The following is a 22,014-nucleotide window of genomic DNA, read 5'->3' as shown; positions in this document are numbered from 1 at the left end:
TCACTCCGCTGGAGGTCGAGTATTATTTTGTTATGTATAGATGAACTTAAATGTAAATTTTAAAAGAGTAATGCCAGTACGAGTTGGCAATGTATATCACTATTTTGACTCAAAGTCATGAAATAGGACTTAGTGATAATAAATAGAATCATAAGTAAGATAAATAATAGGCCTGCTTGGGTTTAGTGGATTACGTCCATTGGATCCATGTGCCGGTCATGACCCGGAATTTGGGTCGTGACAAAACTAGTCACTGATTTGCAAATCGAGACATTCTCCCCCACTTGCCTTACAATGACTTGATTTATAATAGCCTACTAAACCTAAACTTAGTGTGCAAGTAAAAGTAAATATGGAAGTATCTAGCCTATACTTTCTTGGAGTACAAGAAAAGTAAAGTCCTAAAACTATGCCTCCTTGATGAGCAAGTAATCAACAAGGAAGACTTTATTTTTGGAAAATATTCTAGTTGCCCTAGAATATTTTGCTTTGCTGCCAAGGTGACAGCTAATGGACTTTTGCATGTGGATTGGCTCGGCAGTCCATATGGGCTAAACTAGTCACCGATCTGCAAATCGAGACATTCTCCCCCACTTGATTTAGGCAATGCCCTCGTTGCCTCATGGTCTCTTTCGACCACAACTCTTCATCAGGTTCCCCACAAGTCCCATGGGTGTGTTTGAGGCAGTTTTTCTCCAACTGTCTTAAGAACACTTCCAAGTTGGGATGTGTTTTGCCATATGGATTACTGGCTTGTGGTTGGCCAGTTTCATCCAAGCACACGGCTCCTATGTGTGCAATGTCTCCATTTGCTACACATACAGGATTTAAGCTTAACGCGTAAGTAGTATCAAAACTCAGTGAATCAAATCTCCTTTGCTCTATAAGGAAGTCGTGGAACATGTCTTCCCAGTACTTGTTTGCCATCAATTCATCTAGCCCCACATCGTGGCAAATTAATGAATCCACCATGTTGTGCCATCCTTTGTGAAGCTCATCGCTATTGGACCCTAGCTGCTCGATGATGTCTTCAACCCGTTTAAAGTTGCTCCACACCTCGTGATTGATAACCGTCTCATGACAAGATACACGATTATCCAGTGCTTGCAAGATGTCCTCAAACTCGTAACGCTTCGAAACACTTGCGTGCATAGTTTCCCTATTTGCAACGCTCACACTATCTTGAACCAAGGCGTTCAAGCGAGATGTGGTCTAATCACCAATTGATGTCATTCTCTTTCTCAATCTTCAAATGTATGATACTTAACTTTGGAAAGTGTTGCTCTGATATCAACTGTCATGAGTTTGAAACTTTAGCCAAGTTTCGTGCGGCGCTATAGTCTCGTGTTCGTAAGATTAAGCAATCCTAAACGAGGTTTTTGGATGATTGGCGCGAAAACGTAAAGTAAGTAGATATGAAGAAAAAGATTGGAGAGAATAAATAAGTAGTATTGCTCAAATAAGGGAAAAATAAAGTACCTAAGATCTAAGCACAAAGTAAATTGCTTGATTCGAAAAACTTGATTTGATTGCCTTACAATGACTCCTAAAGGTACTATTTATAATAGCTTACTTAACCTAAACTTAGTGTGCAAGTAAAAATAAATATGGAAGTATCTAGCCTAGACTTTTTTAGAGTACAAGAAAAGTAAAGTCCTAAAACTATGCCTCTTTGATGAGCAAGTAATCAATAAGGAAAACTTTATTTTTGTAAAGTATTCTAGCTGCCCTAGAATACTTTGCTTCGCTACCAAGGTGACAGCTGATGGACGCTTGCATGTGGATTAGCTCAATAATCCATAGGGGCTGGATTAGTCACGGATCTGTGGACTGTGACACATTATCTCTGGCTATTATTTCACTGTAGAAAAAAGTTAATAACATAAGGAAAAATTGTATAAAATTATGAATTTAATTCAAAGAAAAAGTAATGGAAAGAATTTGGGTTTACCGAAGCAGTTGAGTTAAGTTAGTAGCTTTGGAGAAATCGCCTTGTTCTCGTGCCTTGAGGATATTTAACATCAGGATGAGGCGAATTTGAGTTTTGGCACTTTGTCGAATAATCTGGTGAGTCTCCTTCCTCAGTTGCTCACATTCTTCTTCGATTGCCTTGAATTTTGCTGCAACTTGCCTTTGCCCTTCCCTAATGCTTTGCTGCTCCCTGCAGATCTCTTTCATCTCTTCTTTCAACTTCTTAAATCTCCTCCTCATGTATTTTGCTGAACTCTTTCCCTGCATGCCCACATAATTAAACACTCCATATGAATAAGCAACACTTTTGTCAGAATTCTAAAAGTTTTATGGAGTAATATTTTCTAATTCTACTCCCTCACTTCCTCAGTTATATATATATATATATATATATGTATATATATATATATATATGTATGTATGTATATATATATATAATATATCATTAAAACGAATAGAATTAAGTAAAATATTTAAGTATTTAACTTATTGATTGGTGTATAATATTTTATTAAAAAAGAGTAAGATTTGAATTCTTCATTCCAAATATAAAAAAAATATAAAAATTTTAGTCTTTCAACTCATACAGTGCATAAGATAAGCAAGTATAGTGTAACATTTACTCATAATGCATATATTTATTGTTTTGTAGCATAGAAAGTATATAACTGTCCTCCATTTATTACACCATGGATAGGCAGAGCATACGTGAAAGNTATATAAATATATCATTAAAACGAATAGAATTAAGTAAAATATTTAAGTATTTAACTTATTGATTGGTGTATAATATTTTATTAAAAAAGAGTAAGATTTGAATTCTTCATTCCAAATATAAAAAAAATATAAAAATTTTAGTCTTTCAACTCATACAGTGCATAAGATAAGCAAGTATAGTGTAACATTTACTCATAATGCATATATTTATTGTTTTGTAGCATAGAAAGTATATAACTGTCCTCCATTTATTACACCATGGATAGGCAGAGCATACGTGAAAGAAAAGTGGAAGAAATATAAAAAGATAACATAAGGAGCAACATAGGTTATGAAAGGAAGAATAGGTTACCCACCTTTCGACCCGAAATGAAGCGTCTTCTGCTTGTTTCCATTGAATGAACAATTTATGTTTTGCTTTGGGGCGGAAAGCAATGCCAACATTCAACAAAACCCAGCATGCAAGCTATTTATAGTACAAGTTTTTTAAATAAACAAATAAATAAGTTACTCAGCCTGCTTAACCGCGTAAAACAACCGCCATACTCATCGCGCGATGGGCCGACATTGCCCCTTTATTTCTTTTCACACGTAGTATTCAATAATAAATATTGTTTTTGAATTCTTTAGTGGACCCTAGAAGATCAAAGAAATTCGCTTCAAGAAACCCCCAGTCTCTTCTTCATTTTCTACTTCATCTTTTAATTCTTTCTTTGACAAAAATTTCTTCGAACAAAAGAAAAACCTTCCAAATTAACTTCCAGCATCTTCTCTCTTTAATTTCCCTGAAACTCTTCATCTTTCTTTTTTCTTATTTCTTCTTTCATTTTCTACTGAATTTACAGCAACTTTACAGAGCACAAGAGGATAAACAAAGATTACAAGTAATTTGGGAGCAGCCTTGTTGATCGCAATCGGCGTATCCATTGGATTGTAAATTGCGTGTGAGAATCGGGCTCTCCCGCTCTTACTCTGATCGCGATAGGCAGCAGATCAAGCCTGAAAAGAAAATAGAGAAGAACATCAAATTGAGATAAGAAACAGAGAGAGAAGGAATTCTTCCCAGCGTTCTTATCTCTTTTGTATGCTGGAAGGCGTTTTCCATAGGCGGAAGACTCTTTTGCTTTTTTGTTCTAATTAATGAAACGAACTTTGATTTAGAAAAAAAAAAAAAAACAAATCAGTTCATTATTTATTATAAAAAGATTTAATCCGTTAATTTTATATAAGATTTTCGCCTGGTGAACTCAAAATCCTGGTTCAATCTTTGATACGTAGTGAATCCATTAATTTATGTTTATGTTATCACGAAATAGACATTGATGTATTTTTTGAGATAAAGACTTACTCGAAATTAAATTTGGAAATAAAAATTAAAAGATTGAATGACTTTATTATATAGATAAAGTATTCAAAATTTCAAAAACATTGAACACGTCTCCATACTTTATTTAAACAGGCATATTTACTGAAAATTTTCATTGTTCAATAAAACATTGATCAAATTTCATAGATAGATGCTATTTTCAATTAAATTATTGCACTCACTTCACTGCCCAGTCCAGATGCTTTGCTGTGTCTTGGCGCAAAACTCCTACAACTACAGGAATGAATGTTTTGTGAATTATAAGCAAAAGCAGGTCCTTTTGTTGATTTTGAAATTAGCTGGAGAAGAGAAAACTGACAGAAGAGAGAAACAGAGATAAAGAGAAACGCCGTAGCCTATAAGCCAAGCAGCGTATAATTGCCAAGTCCTCATTTTAGGACAAAAATCACCGACCCCTCTTTGTAGGAGCTTCACTAACAAAAATTGAAAAAAAAAACAAAAATACAAAGTAAAATATTTGGATCAAATATTAAAAAATGGCTGTTGAAAATTTTGGAAACGGTAATATAAAAAAAATGACACATCAACAATTTAATATCATCAAAAATTAAAAATTATACTATACTTTGCTAGTCTTTTTGTCTGAATTGCTTTAACTAAATTATTGAATAGTAAAATGAGAATGCAAATAAATCCATTAAGAAGTTTTTACTGCGTGTTAATACTTTTGAATAATCTCTGATTTATAATTTCTTTTAAAAACCCAATTAAATAAAATTTCTACATAAGTTATATATTTTAAAATTTTGAAAGTCAAAAACTTTGATTCTAGTTACTTTGGGCCAAACATCCATTTACTGTGAAATTATTGGGTTTCAATTCAGCATCATATTCCAGTTTGCAACTCCTATATTCCTAAATCCTAACTTTAGTTTAAAATTTTGTAAAGTATGTATCTAGCCCTCAGTAGAAAATGCAGATTAATCAATAATGAAGTGTTGTTCAAGGCGTTGAGGTTTCATGCATGTTTAAGTTCCATTTTATTTTATGTTTGATTTTTTCCATTTACATACTAGTTTGTTGGTTTTTATTTGTTTTATTCTACTGATTTGTTTTCTTAGATATACTACTAAATTATAGTTATAATTTATATTTATACATATAATTGATCGAAAAGAAAAAGGGATAAGGTCTAATTCATCACTGTATTTTATGTTTTTTGAAAGGAAAAAAATATTTTCATTGAAGAAGATTTACGAAAGCTATCCTGTAGATATGGTAGTGGAACACGATAGGATAAGGAGATATATAAAAAGCCTTTGTTTCCTTCCCCAAAACCAAAAAGCGTATCCTGCCTGTACACCAGAAGCCACCGGTGCAAAAATCAACACCAACATTCACAAACTGGATCCCGCATTCAGCCTCTATTCCATCAAAGCCAATGACACTTAAGTCAGAAACCAAAAGGATCATGGAGGCCCAAAAGAAGAATCAACAACACTGCATCACCCATCTTTGCACCTGAGTCTTATTGGACCTACATATAGTAATATGACATAATGTGATGTATGGGCATCATGAAGATAGATAAAAACAATTAATACGTTAGATAGCAATTGGCTTTGAGCTAGTGGGAGCTATTGGAATGAGCCTTGCAACCAATTGGGATTGGTTAAGGCTTGATTCCAATCGTGCAATAATATCATTTATATTGAATGATTAGAGGTTTTTCTTCATCAATAAGACGTTAATTATAATGAGTTATAAGTCTAATTGGATGAAGTCCATAAGATTAATATGCGTAAAGGAACTATAATGTGTTACAATTATGAGATCCCTATACATCAAAGCATAATCTCTAAATGCTCTTAGTCAATATATCATTAAGACCAGACATTAATTATACCTAGAGACTGGTACATTCTATGTTTTTTACTTGAGAAGTAAGCAACCGATCTCATAGGTTGAAGTATAGAGATACTTAAAACAAGAATGTAGGTGCTTGCCTAGGAGAGCAAGTTTACTAAACATAACTTTGTTGGAGTAGGATCTTAGTGGATTGATGTGATTGTGTAAAGCATGGATTTCAAAAAAAAAAAAATTATAAAGGAAGCAAGCAATCCAATTACACAAGTGGAAACACACATCATTCTTATTGCAAGTAACATAATCACATCCTAAAAAAATAAGAATCTATTAAGTAAGAAAGAAACATACCTTTTATTTTGAGATTTTTATTTTTGGACACCAACATGTTGGTCCCAAAGAAGTGTGCTAGAATGGGGGTTAATAGCACTTTGTGAATGTCATTAAACTTGACTTCTAATTGGGGGCTAGTTAAAGGCCAATAATGAAAAGTTAAATGCCAGATGAAAGAATGATTTAAAGAAGAAAGAAGTGAAAAATAAAATAGGGTAGACAATGCATAAAGATTTAGAGTGGTTCGGTCTCTTTAACCAACATCCACTACCTTAATCTTCCAATCAAGGATTTTCAAACCACATCACTATAATCAATGGAATTCCCAAGCTTCCACCAAGCTTTTACAATGGCTTTTCATAAGCTCAGCCACAACCATAACAATGGTTTTTCTTGGGATAAACCAAAACCCAAATCTAACTTTTCCTAGGCTGAGTTAGAACTATAAAACCAATCAAGCTAACCCAAGCTTGATTAATCCCCTTAGAATGACTAGCACACGCTAAGTAATCAAGAAGTACAAATATAAAGAAGTACCTATGATCACTAACCTAATCTGAATGGTACAAGATGAAGTGCTAAACTCTACTACGAAGATTGAAGTGAAATGCAAGAAGGATTGGGAGAGTTTTTTCTATTTTTAAGCTCTTTTTGATCTTGGAAGTATCTAATGTTCTTCTTAGCAGTTGAGGATGTGTTTTATACTTGAAAAACCAACTTTGATGGATGTTGACAGCTTCAGACTGTTGGAAACAGTTTAAAGACAATTTTAGTCGTTAGTCTGTCTTCAAGCATTCAAATTCAAAATTTTAAATAGTGTGCTCTTTAGTTGACTAACCATGCTTCGTAGTCGATTAAGTTTTCTCTGTCTTGTAATTAAATTCTCTAGTAGTGAGCTCTTACCTGGCTAACAATACTTCTTAGTCGACTAAGTCTTCTCTGTTTCGCAATCTACTTTACTCTCTTAATTGATTAAGAGCTTATTGTCTTTGAACCAGCCAGCTTCACTTTTGAATTTTAGCTTACTAACTCCCTTAGTTATTCGACTAACATGCACATCGCCGAAGTAACTAGCGAAGAATTAAATCATCGACCAAAGTAATCTTTCGAGGTCAGCATCACCTAAAGTAATCTCAATGGATGGCATTAAAACACTGTAGGCGAGAATCATTGATGGGATTAGTGCCATCGTCCTTGCTTACCACCATTCTTACAGACACACACAATCACAAGTTGTGAGACTACACTCCACCTCAAGTCAAATCAACGTCCAGAATTCACCCCTCGGACGAAACACATATCCACAAATCAGGCCATCATGCTTGTGATATTCCATATGTTCACAGCAAATCACATTCAAATTCATCGAGCCTCAATCATCTCTAAGCTAAGTATAGTTTTAAATGCCTTTAAATTTCTAAGGCATCATCAAACAAAACATAATCAATCTCAAGGCCTTCATGCCCATAACCTCACATAGGTATTCATCATATGTAGTCATATCAATCATGGCTTAACAACTTTATACTTATCCTCAATCAACCACAAATATGTGGACATTCACACACAAATCCTGTCCATAAGCAATCATGGCCCTTTGTTCCCACATATTCAATATCACTCAGCCGCTGTGCCATTAATCTAAATACATATCATGCCCATATACCTAATCGGGCAATCCATTCATCATAATTTGGCACAGTCTTAATTCATAATTCATATCACACCATGTGTAGGCCTTCTACTCTAGGTCCTACATACCATGGATGCCAACACAATGCCACAATGTGGCTTACCACAATTCATACAGACACAGATTTACTCTTCCAAATAACTAGTTAGCCTAGGCATTCTAATCTAGGCACACAATCATAATTATTATCTAGCCTACGCACATACCTCTATGAAAACATACATATACACATACACACAAATATATATTATATAGATATCAATTCTCTAGCGTAGGCATTCTCATCTAGGCATACACACAATGTTTAAGTACCATGGCAGTGAATACATTATGCGAAATGCATCACATGCGTTTAATTAAATCCCACTCACCTTGACAATCGGAGGCATACCGCAATCAAGTTCAACCTTTAGCCTCCAGCCATCCTTTAGCTCACCAATGCATCAATAGCCTCTATTCTCCCTTTAGACACATCAAAACATCAAAACCATGATTATTTCTTGGCTTTCAAAAATATCCCAACCTTTCAAAAATACCCAAATCCAATATATAAGCTCAATCTTCCAACAAATGAGCTAAACCCTTACCTTAAAAGCTAGGTTGCCCAAATCTAGGCTCCAAATCTCTAATAAACTCAAGGGGAGAGAGTTTGGCCAAATCTGAAAATATTTAGATCCAAAATTTTTAACCGATTAAATTTAAAATCAATCGGTGAAAATGCATAATCTTATCTCCAGATCATTTTCCAAATTTAGATCTAGCTCAAATGGGCTCCAAATGCCATTTGGGGGCTTAGGGTTTCGTATGGGGTAGAGAGAGAATGAGAGAAAGAGTTGACAGAGAAAGGGGCAGAAATGGCCCCGAAACCTCTTTTTATTTTTGATTTTTCTCTCTGATGTATCGATACATTTGGCAATGTATCAATACATCTACCCTAATTTTGAACAAATGTACCAGTACATTACGGCAATGTATTAATACATTTCTAGCAGAATGGTCCCAAGTGCTCTCTGCTTCAAAATTATCAATACATTAAGGCAATGTATCAATACATGTTCATCTTTTGCCAAATCTATCGATACATCCTTAAATGTATTGATAGAATTCCTCTAGAACACCTCATATTGTTCTTCCTGCCCAGGATGTATTGATACATAAGGGGATGTATCGATACATTTTCCCTTGTAAATAGTCTTAAGTCTTCCAAAAATCCAACTTAACACCCAAAAATCCATTCTTTGTTAATCTTATACCTCAAATAACTGATATAATTCAAATTCCTCATACATATATCCTCAAATATGCATCAAAGTGAATCAAATCCTTAATCTATAGGATTAATTCATCATTTCCATTGATATTTACCTTAATGGCATACTTAGATGTCAAAGTGCCAAACATCTAGACAATTTCATTAAGGATATTAATTTACACCTACATTTATAGTCATTACTCGTTAAACATATTCATGTTCATATTCATCAAAACTTAAATAACTCCTAAAATCACTTGGCCAACATCACGTATAGGCCATGTCAAAAAATCAGTGATGTCACATTCTCCCCTCTTTATAGAAAATTCATCCTCGAATTTTACTCAATCCAAGTAATGAGCTGTAATGTATTTGCAAGCATTTCCAATGTTGAATAATTCAAGCATCATATAAAATCAAGCTTAACTCGAGCATACTACATCATCCCATGAGTATGCATTATCAATTAGAACCTCGAGCTCCAATCATATTCATTGATATACATTAGGTCATATCAAATAGTACGCAAGTATACATAACAATTATGACAATAATTCAAAAGGAAATCATTATGCTTATGCATCTCCACATTAGATAAAAATTGGTTTATATTTCAAACATGTCTTGCTTTGCGATCAAAAAACATTAATTTCAGTCCTCAAAATTTTTGCACCTCAAAACACATCAAAATATCACATGGCTCCACAGACCTTTAGACTTAAGATCATCAGTCTAGTCAAATTTTGTTAGATCTAAATATCAATCTCCAAGAGATTCCACAATCCAGCACATCAGCTTTTAACACAACTTTGAGCATCCACCTAGTGAGCTCGAATAGACCATCCACTTATGAATGTTATTCTATACTTAAAATCGTAATCTAACACATAAGGTGCTCCTTGCAACCCTTTCAAGATCACTTAATAATTGTTGTCCCTTTTTTTTTTTAGTCAGCACATACATAAATGAAGCATTCAAGTGGAGTTGCAATCAAATCATCAGAGTAGTTGGCCAATCTCTAAGTAATTCACATGTCTCATTAATTAGTAAGTGCCTTAGCTGTTTCTCCACTGTTTCCAGTTACTAGGGTCTACTTGTACCCCACCTTTTGATATCATATATTTTCAAGAGCCAATATTGCTTATCAAACTCATATTAGGGACTTAACACACAATCAGTGCTTTTTAAGCACAAAATGTCAGTCATAAACATGATTGCAAACTTATTTAGTTATCTCTTCTAACTCACAAATCAAAACACCAAATGCTATGGATCGTAATCCAACTTGTGCCTTATCATTATTAGGCAATCATTTGCCTTCATATACTCCACATCCACAAGCACATTAAAACAGGAAAATCGTCGAGACTACATAGTGGCAAGAAATCATTGCCCCAAAACTACATTCTTATGTATTCTTATCCTCTTAGCAAATCCATATATTACGCGACAAGTTAGTCCCACGTTCCAACATTGATACGTATCCCTTAGCCCCTTAAGCTTTATCATTTTCCATTTCAAAAGGAACTTCTCAAACTACCTCACCAAGGACATTCACATAATGGACACAAGTCCATAACATGTGGTCCAATGCCTAAAGTAGTAGGGACCATACAATTCCAAAGTTCCACCATCATCCACTAATTACAGTTTTCATTGCGGGTATATACTTATATAGTACCCTGATTTGCTCATAAGCCACTCATGGCCATCTGGATTCTTCCTCTTGATTAGGCTCCATATTATCTTATCAAATATATCTTTTGTTGGCTCCGTTAGTTTTTGATGATAATAAAACATTCCCATTTATTTGTGTTTAATACCTTTACTTGAGTGTGCAGGAAATTAATATATGAAATTAATTTATTGACTCTTCAAAGAGTACTTTTGAAAGAAAAAGAGGGTTAAAATCAACAAGATAAAACTAAAAAACAAGGAGGAAGCTTATTGGTGAAACAAGGAAGAACATTGGTTGACCAAATTTCAAATTGGAGAAATGGCAGGCTGAAGAGTTTAAGAAATAGAATCAATTTAGTCAACCAAGTCAGTCGACTAAGTGCTCTTTGCCAGAATCTGCAAACCAAAAACAGAACCAACTTAGTCAACCAAGTTAGTCGACTAAGAGCTCTTTGTTTGTAAATTGAACCAGAGCACTACAAGACAGAAAATTGACTAGAACTCATCCTCAACTGTTTCTAACAGCCATAAATTGTCAAACTACCATCAGAGTTGCATCTCCAAGTATAAAAGGGTCTTCCAACAATGAGAAACAAGTTTTGAGAAGCCCTGAATGAAATTTGAGCTATAGAAAGTAGAAAAACCAAAAAAACTTGTCTGCACTTAAACGCCTACTCTTTGCATTTGTATTTAGCACTCAATCTTGTACCAATCAGATCATCCAGTGATCATAGGTACTTTCTTTTACTACTTCTCTTGTATTCTTAGAGTGAGGAAGTTACTTTAAGGGGTTGTTCAAGCTTGGGATAGCTTGATTGTTAAAGGTTGTGGTTGAGCCTTGGAAAACCACTTTGGGTTTTAGTTGAGCCCGTGAAAAACTAGTGTAAAAAGTTGTGGCTGAGTCTGGTAAAAGCCATTGTAAAAGCTTGGTGGAAGCTTGTGAATTTCACCGGTTTTTAGTGAGTTTGTGAGAAAATCCTTGGTTGGATAATCAAAGTAGTGAATGTAGGTCTTGGATCGAACCACTCTAAATTGTTGTGCATTTTATACTCTGTTTTATTTTTCTTAAGTTCTAGAACTTAGTTTCCAATCTTGTCAAGAGCCAAATTGTGCTATTCACCCCCCCTCTAACACATATTATAGGGACCAACAATTGGTATCAAAGCTAGTTCCCTACTATTAAGGCTTAACATCCTTTGTGAGGATCCAAATGGCTCAACAAAAATCAGTAGTGGCTGAGGGACAATCAACAAACAGACCACCTCTATTTGATGGCTCTAATTACCCTTGTTGGAGCACTAGAATGTCAATTTACATTAGAGCTATAGACTATGAAATGTGGGATGTCATAATTGATGGACCCTTTATGCTCTCAACCGTAAATGTAGTGACAAATGAGTTGATGCCCAAGCCAAGATCTGAATGGACTGAGGCTGAAACTAAGAAAGTTTAAATAAACTTTAAGGCCATCAACAAATTACATTGTGCCTTGACCCCCACTGAATTTAACAAAGTCTCAAGCTGTACAATAGCTAAACAAGTGTGGGAAAAACTTAGAATAATCCATGAAGGGACTTCTCAAGTAAAGGAGTCTAAAATTGCTTTCTTAACATATAGTTATGAAATGTTCAAAATGGAGCCTGGTGAAGACATCAATAGCATGTTTGATAGATTTACAAACATCACAAATAAATTAAGTCAACTAGGTAAACCTATCCCTGAACATGAATTAGTTAAGAGACTACTTAGATGCCTACCAAAATCTTGGAAGCCAAAAGTGACTGCCATTAGAGAGGCTAAAGATCTGAACATCATTACACTTGATGATATTTGTGGTTCTCTTCTTACTCATGAACTAGAGCTTAAGGAAGAAGAATAAGAAGACCGAAAGGAAGCAAAGGAAAAGAAAAAGAGTATTGCACTTAAAGCCAACATCCTTGAAGAAGAGTTAGAAGAGCTTTCCTATGATGGTGATGAAGAATTAGCTTTAGTTGCAAGAAAATTCAGAAAGCTAATGAGCAGAAGAAATCAAAGGCTAACTAGTAGAGGTTTCAGGAAAGACCAAGGTGCTTCGTGGAAAATAAGGAACAAAAATGACTCCAACAAAAAGAAGGAGATGATTTGCTACGAATGCAAGAAACCTAGTCACTTCAAGTCCGAATGTCCATTGCTGAAAGATGAAACCCCCATGAAAAATAAGAAGTCCAAGAAAGCAATGGTGGCTGCTTCATGGTCGGACAGTGACACATCAAGCTCTGAAACTGATGATGAAAAATCTGAGAAAAGAGCAAACATCTGTTTAATGGCATAAGTGGATGAAACAAAGGTACCCTCATCCCCTTGCATTAATTCTTATGATGATCTACATGATGAGTATGAGTGCCTTTATGATGAATTTGAAAAACTTTTTTCAAAATACAAATCATTAAAGAAAAATGCTGCATTTCTTAAAAAAGATTTGCAACAAATCAAACAAGAGTTTACTTCTGTTTTTTAGCAAAGAAATATTTTGCAAATCGAGTTAGAACACTCAAAAACAGACTTTGAGGTTTTAAAACAAGAGCTGGAAAACAAGTCTAAAGCTTTGCAAATAACTCTTGATGAAAATACAACTCTTAAATGTTTGAAAAATGAATCCTTAAAAAGAGATGTATACCACAATAATAATTCAGCTAAAGCATTACTTAGATGTTATAATTGTGGTAAACATGGTCATTTATCATATGAGTGTTTTAAGAAAAGAACAGGGTAGAAAGTTAAGAAAATCTGGGTTCCTAAGGGATCCTTTGTTGCAACTAACACTCAAGGACCTATCAAAGTATGGGTACCTATAAAGAAAAACTGAAATTCTATTTTGTAGGTTGAGCTGAACTTAAAAGAGACATGTTTAAAAGCTCAACTCAAGAAGAAACAGCCTTGGTACTTGGACAGTGGCTGTTCACGGCACATGACAGGACATGAAATGCTTTTGCTCAGCTGGATAAGAGAAAGGGAGGAACCGTATCCTCTGGAGATGATTCAAAAGGAAGAATTCATGGTATAAGTATGATTGGTAAGAATTCCCAAACTCAAATTAGTCATGTGTTGCTGGTTAAAGGCTTAAAGCATAATTTACTAAGTATTTGTCAATTATGTGATAAAGGATTTATAGTGTGCTTTGATTCAACTAAGTGTGAAGTGATAGATATGAGTATAAATAAAATCTCATTTATAGGAAATAGATTGAAGAATATGTATGTAATTTTTCTTGAAGATCTTGAAGTAAATAGTGAAGTATGTCTTGTTACAAATACTGAAAATGATATTTGGCTATGGCATAGGAGATTAAGACATGTGAGCATGCATACTATGTCAAAATTAATTAAGAAAAGTTTTGTTGCTGGACTGCCTGAGTTAAAATTCGAAAATGATAGGATATGTGATGCTTGCCAACTAGGAAAACAAGTTAGGACATCTTTCAAGTCCAAGAAAATTGTGTCAACATCTAGACATCTTGAATTGCTTCATCTTGATCTATTTGGTCCAATAAGCACAACTAGCTTAGGAGAAAAATCTTATGGCTTTGTTATAGTTGATGACTATTCTAGATATACTTGGATGTATTTTCTTGCTCATAAGAATGATGCTCTACAAGCATTCTGAAGTCATTGTAAGAAAGTAGAAAATGAAAAAGGACTAGCCATAGTTAGCATAAGGAGTGATCATGGAGGAGAATTTGAAAATGATGAGTTTGAAAAGTTTTGCAATGAAAAAGGGTTGGATCACAATCTTTCTGCACCTAGAACACCCCAGCAAAATGGAGTTGTAGAGAGAAAAAATCGAACCTTGAAAGAAATGGCTAGGACCATGCTATGTGAGAAAAACCTACCTAAATATCTTTAGGCTGAGGTAGTAAATACAACAACTTATATTCTTAATAGAGTCTCAATAAGACCCTTGATTTCAAAGACTCCATATGAACTTTATAAAGATAGGAAACTAAATATCTCTCACCTTAGGAGCTTTGGCTGTAAATGCTTTGTATTGAACAATGAAAAACAACCCCTAGGAAAGTTTGATGCAAAGAGTGATGAAGCAATATTTTTAGGATATGTTTTGAACTCAAAGGCCTATAGAGTTTTTAACAAAAGGACCTTGACTGTTGAAGAATTAATTCATGTAGTTTTTGATGAGTCAAATGCATTGCAAAAAGAAGTTCATGATGATGATGATGATGTAAAAGTCCTAGAAAAACAAATAGAGGAAACGAGCTTAGAAAACAACAAAAATAATGAAGAAAGCTCACCTAGAAGAGAAGATGAAACTCCACCTCTAAAAAATCTACAAAAAGCAAAAAATCAGCATGATGATCTACCAAGGAGTTGGAGATTTGTGAGAGATCACCCATAAGACCAAATAATTGGTGAGATTTCTCAAAGAGTTAAAACTAGGAAAGCAACTAGAGAAGCTTGTGAGTTTTCAACTTTTATATCTCAAATTGAATCTAAAAACTTTGAAGAAGCTAAAAAAGAGGAAAGTTAGATAATGGCCATGTAAGAAGAGCTTGATCAATTCACAAGGAGTCATGTATGGTCCTTGGTATTTAAACCTTCAAATCACCCTATTGTTGGTACAAAATGGGTGTTTAGAAATAAGGTAGATGAGCAAGGAAATGTAGTTAGAAATAAAACTAGGTTGGTAGCAAAAGGATACAACCAAGAAGAAGGAATAGATTATGATGAAACTTTTGCCCCGGTTGCTAGGATTAAAGCTATAAGGTTGTTGCTAACTTTTGCATGTTTCATGAATTTTAAATTGTTCCAAATGGATGTCAAAAGTGCATTCTTAAATGGATTAATTCAAGAAGAAATATATGTACAACAACCACCTAGTTTTGAAGACTTTGAAAAATCAGATCATGTTTTCAAACTTCATAAAGCCTTGTATGGATTGAAATAAGCTCCTAGAGCTTGGTATGAAAGGCTTTCAAAATTTCTAGTTGAGAAAGGGTATGATAGAGGCAGCTTCGATACTACATTGTTCGTTAAGAGATATCTAAATGATTTAATTGTTGTGCAAATATATGTGGATGATATCGTATTTGGTGCAACTAAAGAGGCTTTGTGCAAGAACTTTGCTAAGGAAATGCAGGGTGAATTTGAAATGAGCATGATGGGAGAGTTGAAGTACTTCCTTGGTCTTCAAATCAAACAAAGTGAGGAAGGAATCTTCATTAACCAAGAAAGATACACTCATGATATGCTCAAGAAATTTGATATGCTGAAGCTGAAATCAATTTCTACACCAATGAGTCCATCTACCAAACTTGACTTAGATGAAAAAGGTAAGGATGTGGATCAAAAGCTCTATAGAGGTATGATCGGCTCTCTTCTCTACTTAACAGCAAGTAGACCAGATATTCAGTTTAGTGTGTGCTTGTGTGCTAGATTTCAGTCACATCCTAAAGAATCACACCTAACAGCTGTTAAGAGAATTTTTAGATACCTCATAGACACTCAAGAACTAGGAATATGGTACTCTAGAGACTCAACTCTTAGCTTAGTTGGATATTCAGATGCTGACTTTGCTGGCAGCAAAACTGATAGGAAAAGCACTAGTGGAACATGCCAATTTTTAGGAAGGATGCTTGTGTCTTGGTCTAGCAAAAAGTAAAACTCAGTGGCACTGTCTACAGTAGAGGCTGAATATGTATCATTAGGTAGCTGCTGTGCACAAATTCTTTGGATCAAGCAACAATTAAAAGACTATGGAATAACTATGCATAATGTACCAATATACTGTGATAACACAAGTGTAATCAATATATCAAAAAATCCTATGCAGCACTCTAGGACAAAGCACATTGAAATTGGACACCATTTTATTAGAGACCATGTGGTGAAACATGATATTAAGATAGAATTTGTGAATACTTTACATCAATTAGTAAACATTTTTACCAAACCTCTGAGTGAAGATAAATTCTGTGAAATTAGAAGAAATTTAAGAATGATTAGTGTGAAGGAATTATAAGAAAACCTTAAGCTCTCACATAAAAAGTAGACTGCTTTCAGTCGACTAAGGATTTCTCAGTCAACTAAGAGTGGTATGAGACCCTTAAATAATAAGACTTAGTGAGTTTTAGAGAAAAAAGAGTAAAATGTAGTAAACATTTTGGTTTACCAGGTGTAAAAGGAATGAAGAAAAAAAACTGTCAAAGGTAAATAACCAAATTTTAGAGGGAAGTTTAAAAAAATAAAGAAATAAAATAGGGCAGCACCTAAAAGGAAGGTGAGGAGTTTTTTTTTTTTGGTAATAACTGCTAACTGCCTCTCCTCCTCTCTCCTCTGAAACCCATTGCTCTAAAAACAAAAACCTAAATCTCCTTGTTTGCCTTTAAAACTGACTCAAACCCTCAAAAATTTCTGTAACCAACATGGCTAGAACACCTCAAAGCAAAGAGATATCAGAAAAGAAGAAAGGGAAAAGGCCAATGCAGGAAGAAACAAGAACTGAAAGTGTGAAGAAGAAACTGAAAATCACGCCTGGTTCAGTGAAAGATATATTCGAGAAACTTAGAGAAAAGAAGCAAAAAACTGGCAAGAAGAAAGAAATAGAGCCCTCACTCCACAAAGGTACCAGTTTTTCTTCTTCGAAATTTAGGAAGAAGTTGCATAAGTATAGATTCAAAAATATCGAGAATGCACCAATCTCTTTTGGAAAATTCATTGACTGGGAGAGTTTGAAGGAAAATGTAGAAATCAAGACCAATCTATCTAAGTACTTTGATGAATTAAAACTAAAAGGCTACAGCACCTTTAAGAATAGATCTTACAGTCCAAGTCTGGTCAAAGAGTTTTATTCTGGAATTGCTTTGAAAGGAAATGAATTAATAGATTCTGATGATTATGTAGAAGATGGTTTGAATGTTTATGTAAATGGAAAAGAGTTTGTCATGACTGTTGAGGATTTAGGGAACCTGTTGAAAATAGAGTATGAAGAAGGTGAATTTGAACTGCCTAAAAAATATGATCCGTCCTCATTATGGGAGATTATCACTGGAAAGAAAGAAAAATACTCTTCGAAAAGTAATTCTGGTTTGATAACCAGCCCTCAGATTAGAATTCTTCATTATTTCATAGCAGCAAATATACAAGGCAAAAGTGGAAGCCTTAGCTACATCAACCTCCAATACCTTTGGCTGATGGAGCATACTTTCAATGGAGTGTCTCTGAATTTGGGAAGATTTATGATTAAGAAAATGAGAAGTGCCTACAGACTTGATAAGGTAAATCTGTCGTATGGGAATGTGATTACATCCCTTGTGTAGAAGAAGGGAATATGGGCAAAGAGGTATAATATAGACTTGGTAAAAACCAGAGATCAAGCTATTCAGTATGGCAGCTTGGTTAAAATGGGGTATGTACTTGATGGAGAAAGGTTCATTAAAACCTCCATGACTGGTCCAAGAAAAGAACACAACCTACCTTCTTAACCTAAAGAAGCCCCCTCCAAATTTTCAAATGAGGTGATTTTTAATTTGCTCATGAAGATTAATGGTAAGCTGACTGACCAAGGAATGAAGCTACAGAAAATGGAAGATAGAATCGCTAAGTTGGAAAATAAGCTGAACGAAAAGGAAAACTTGCCATCTGAACCTATGGCTGCAGACAGTTCTGCCACATCCAGCACTTCACCTATACAACAAGGTGCTGAAAGTTCAGCTAAGTCAGCAGAAAAATCAGCTCCTCTTGTTGGAAGTTTTGGCATTCAGGCTGAAGGTTCCACCTACAAATCTATCAGTCCTGCTCTGCAGACTGAAGACTCACCCCAAGTGGTTGATCAACCAACCAAGACAACCTCCCTTGAACCTCAAAGCAAAAATGATTCAGAGACAGAAAAACACCAAGCCTTTCCTCCAAACTCAGAGGAAGTCTCCATCATGGATATCTTCCACCAAATGGTTAAGGAGGGAGAAGCTGAAAAGGACACTACCATGACAAAAACTCAAAAGGCTGGTGAAGGTGTAGGAAAAAGAAAGAAATCTGCATCAACTGCTAGGGTAAAGACAAAAACAGGGAAAGCCAAAGCCACTACAGCACCACCAACTGAGGCAAAACTACCAACAAAAGGCAAGAAGACTATGGCCACCAAGATAGCTTTTCTCAAAAGAAGAAAGTCTTCCAGGTTGGCAGAGAAATCCATACCAGTTTCAACCTCTTCTCCAATCCCTGTCTCAGACAAGTCCTCCCCAGAACCTTCCTCAAGACAGTCATCACCTCTCTGAGAGCCCTCTCTTTTTCTTCTCAACCCTTTTTACAATACTGAATCCTCACCCTCTGATGCATCAGATGAATAAAAGCCCCTCCTTTTGATGCTGACAAAAAGTGGGAGTAGAATAGAATGGGTGTAGGAACCAGGAACTAGAAGAATAAAATTTAAAAAAAAAATGTTAGGGTAGAGGAACCAGAAAGGAAAGAAGACAGAATCAAAGAGGAATGAACTTAGAAAAATAGGAGATAGGAAGCAAAAATAGTCTAGGGGCAGTTTCGAAATACTTGTTGGTTAACTGTTATTTGTGCCATGGTGGCACTTGAACACTTGGTTTTAATCTTGTTATCTATATAGTTATTTGACAAATGGATGCTGATATGATTACGATGTTTGATTGCTGGAAATTGAAATCTGCTGATATTTTGCTGTCTTTGGCATTTTTACTGCTGTTGACAAAATTTGCTACTGCATTAATATTGAATTATATGCTAATAATTGATTTTTGCTGTGGCATGGTGAATAATTTCTATTTGAAAATAGATATAGATGGTGTATATAATATATCAATTGAAACATGATAATGTATACAAAATCTAAAATCAATAAGCTGATTGACAGCTACGGGAATAATGATTAAAATCTGTTAACACTTAAAGCTGAAAGTTTAATGATGATCTGCTAATACATACATGTTGCAAATCACTCCATGTTGCTGAACATATGTCTACTCTAAATATACAATATCATTTTCTATATGATGAGAATAAAATTGGCTGAAATAAAATAAGCAAAATATGCACACACTAAGAGGGAGCTTATACTTAGGGGGAGTAATCCTCAATTCTTGCAAAAAACTAAAAAGAATTTAAAATGACACTATGTTGTTAATCAAGGAGTGTTTTGTCATCATCAAAAAAGGGGAGATTATTGGCTTCATTAGTTTTTGATGATGATAAAACATTCCCATTTATTTGTGTTTAATACCTTTACTTGAGTGTGCCAGAAATTAATATATGAAATTAATTTATTGACTCTTCAAAGTGTACTTTTGAAAGAAAAAGAGGGATAAAATCAACAAGATGTAACTAAATAACAAGGAGGAAGCTTATTGGTGAAACAAGGAAGAACATTGGTTGACCAAATTTCAAATTGAAGAAATGGCGGGTTGAAGAGTTTAAGAAACAGAATCAATTTAGTCAACCAAGTCAGTCGACTAAGTGCTCTTTGCCAAAATCTACAAACCAAAAACAGAACCAACTTAGTCAACCAAGTCAGTCGACTAAGAACTCTTTGTTTGCAAATTGAACTAGAGCACTATAAGACAGATTAACGGCTAGAACTCATTCTCAACTATTTCCAATGGCCATAAACTGTCAAACTGCCATCAGAGTTGCATCTCTAAGTATGAAAGGGTCTTCCAACAATGAGAAACAAGTTTTGAGAAGCCTTGAATGAGATTTGAGCTATAGCAAGTAGAAAAACCAAAAAAGCTTCACTGCACTTGTTTACACTTAAACGCCTACTCTTTGCATTTATATTTAGTACTCAATCCTATACCAATTAGATCATCCAGTGATCATAGGTACTTTTTTTTACTATTTTTCTTGTAGTTGTTCAAGCTTGGGATGGCTTGATTGTTAAAGGTTGTGGTTGAGCTTTGGAAAACCACTTTGGGTTTTAATTGAGCTCGTGAAAAACTAGTGTAAAAGGTTGTGGCTGAGCTTGGTAAAAGCCATTATAAAAGCTTGGTGGAAGCTTATGAATTTCACCGGTTGTTAGTAAGTTTGTGAGAAAATCCTTAGTTGGATAATCAAGGTAGTGGATGTAGGTCTTGGACCGAACCACTCTAAATTGCTATGCATTTTATACTCTATTTTTGTTTTCTTAAGTTTTGGAAATTAGTTTCCAATCTTCTCAAAAGCCAAATTATGCTATTCACCCCCCTCTAGCACATATTATAGGGACCAACATCTTTCACCCTGTTAGCTAGCCTCATTACCTATGCTCATATCTGAGATTTTAATCAGATTGATTGATTAAGCAAATCTCGAGAAGCTCATTCAAATCAAAGTTGCCCATATAACACATACAAAATAGCGATCCTCCCTAGATAGTATCAAATACTTACTTCATCATAACAAACATGTCTAATGATAATTCACTGATGCCACATCAAAGTCATTGTCTAATGCCAAAGCCATTTGTCAAGCCTGACTTTATAAATATTAGCCATGTCATTCATGTGATTGACAGAATGTTTGCATATTTGGAAAGCCCTGAAAAATCGTCAAAAGACGGTAGTGTACTGAATGGTACAATTAAGTTGAATTAAGCCTCAAACTAGTCCGAATAGAGATTTTAAGATGAAATTGAGAATTTTAAAACCCCAGAATGACTTAAAATGGAGATTCGGAGCTCGAGGACCGATTTGGAGTCAAATTAGAATTTTCATGACCTAGGGGCAAAATGATCATTTTGCCACCCGAGGTTAAAAATTGGAAAGTTGGAAGAAGTTTTTGATCAAGATTGACTATTTAGAACATAATTTGAGTTTAAGAAGTGAAGAATTTTAATTTCGACATTTTTCCAATCATATGGGTAAAATAGTCATTTTGTCGCCCAAGGGCAAAATTATAATTTTACACCACCCAACACTTATCCAACATATGAAATTTACCCAATATTATCATGGATAATTGAAGGAATTTATATGGTGGAGAGAGAAAGCTTAATAGTTAAGAAATTAAAAATGGACTAATGGTAAGGTGACACATGGCAAATTTTTGTCTATTTAATATTTTCCTTAAAAATCAACATAAAATCAACCCATATCTCTTCATATGGCCGGCCAAAGAAAGACCAAAGGAAGAACAAAGGGAGAAAAGAAAAAACAAGAACCCTAGGGTGAAAATTCAAGAGAAAATT

General features: G+C 34.6%; 1 protein-coding gene across 3 annotated transcripts; it reads right to left on the bottom strand.

The window, feature by feature from the left end:
- LOC18507243 lies at window positions 484-3,857 on the bottom strand. Of its 3 annotated transcripts, none has more exons than XM_018124122.1 (3): window positions 3,571-3,857; window positions 1,952-2,232; window positions 484-1,861 (listed from the first exon to the last, which is right to left on the bottom strand). In XM_018124122.1, the coding sequence occupies exon 3, from the start codon at window positions 1,150-1,152 to the stop codon at window positions 508-510; it is 645 nt and encodes a 214-aa protein (XP_017979611.1). In that variant the 5' UTR covers window positions 1,153-1,861; window positions 1,952-2,232; window positions 3,571-3,857; the 3' UTR covers window positions 484-507. The 3 variants fall into 2 exon arrangements, with proteins under 3 accessions (XP_017979611.1, XP_017979612.1, XP_007099687.2); XM_007099625.2 differs by lacking the exon at window positions 3,571-3,857 and adding an exon at window positions 3,045-3,564.

This window comes from Theobroma cacao, chromosome 7 (genome assembly GCF_000208745.1).
Source record: "Theobroma cacao cultivar B97-61/B2 chromosome 7, Criollo_cocoa_genome_V2, whole genome shotgun sequence".
NCBI classification, from domain to species: Eukaryota; Viridiplantae; Streptophyta; class Magnoliopsida; order Malvales; family Malvaceae; genus Theobroma; species Theobroma cacao.
Note: the sequence above shows the minus strand (reverse complement) of the source record. Positions and strands in the feature narration are given on the sequence as shown.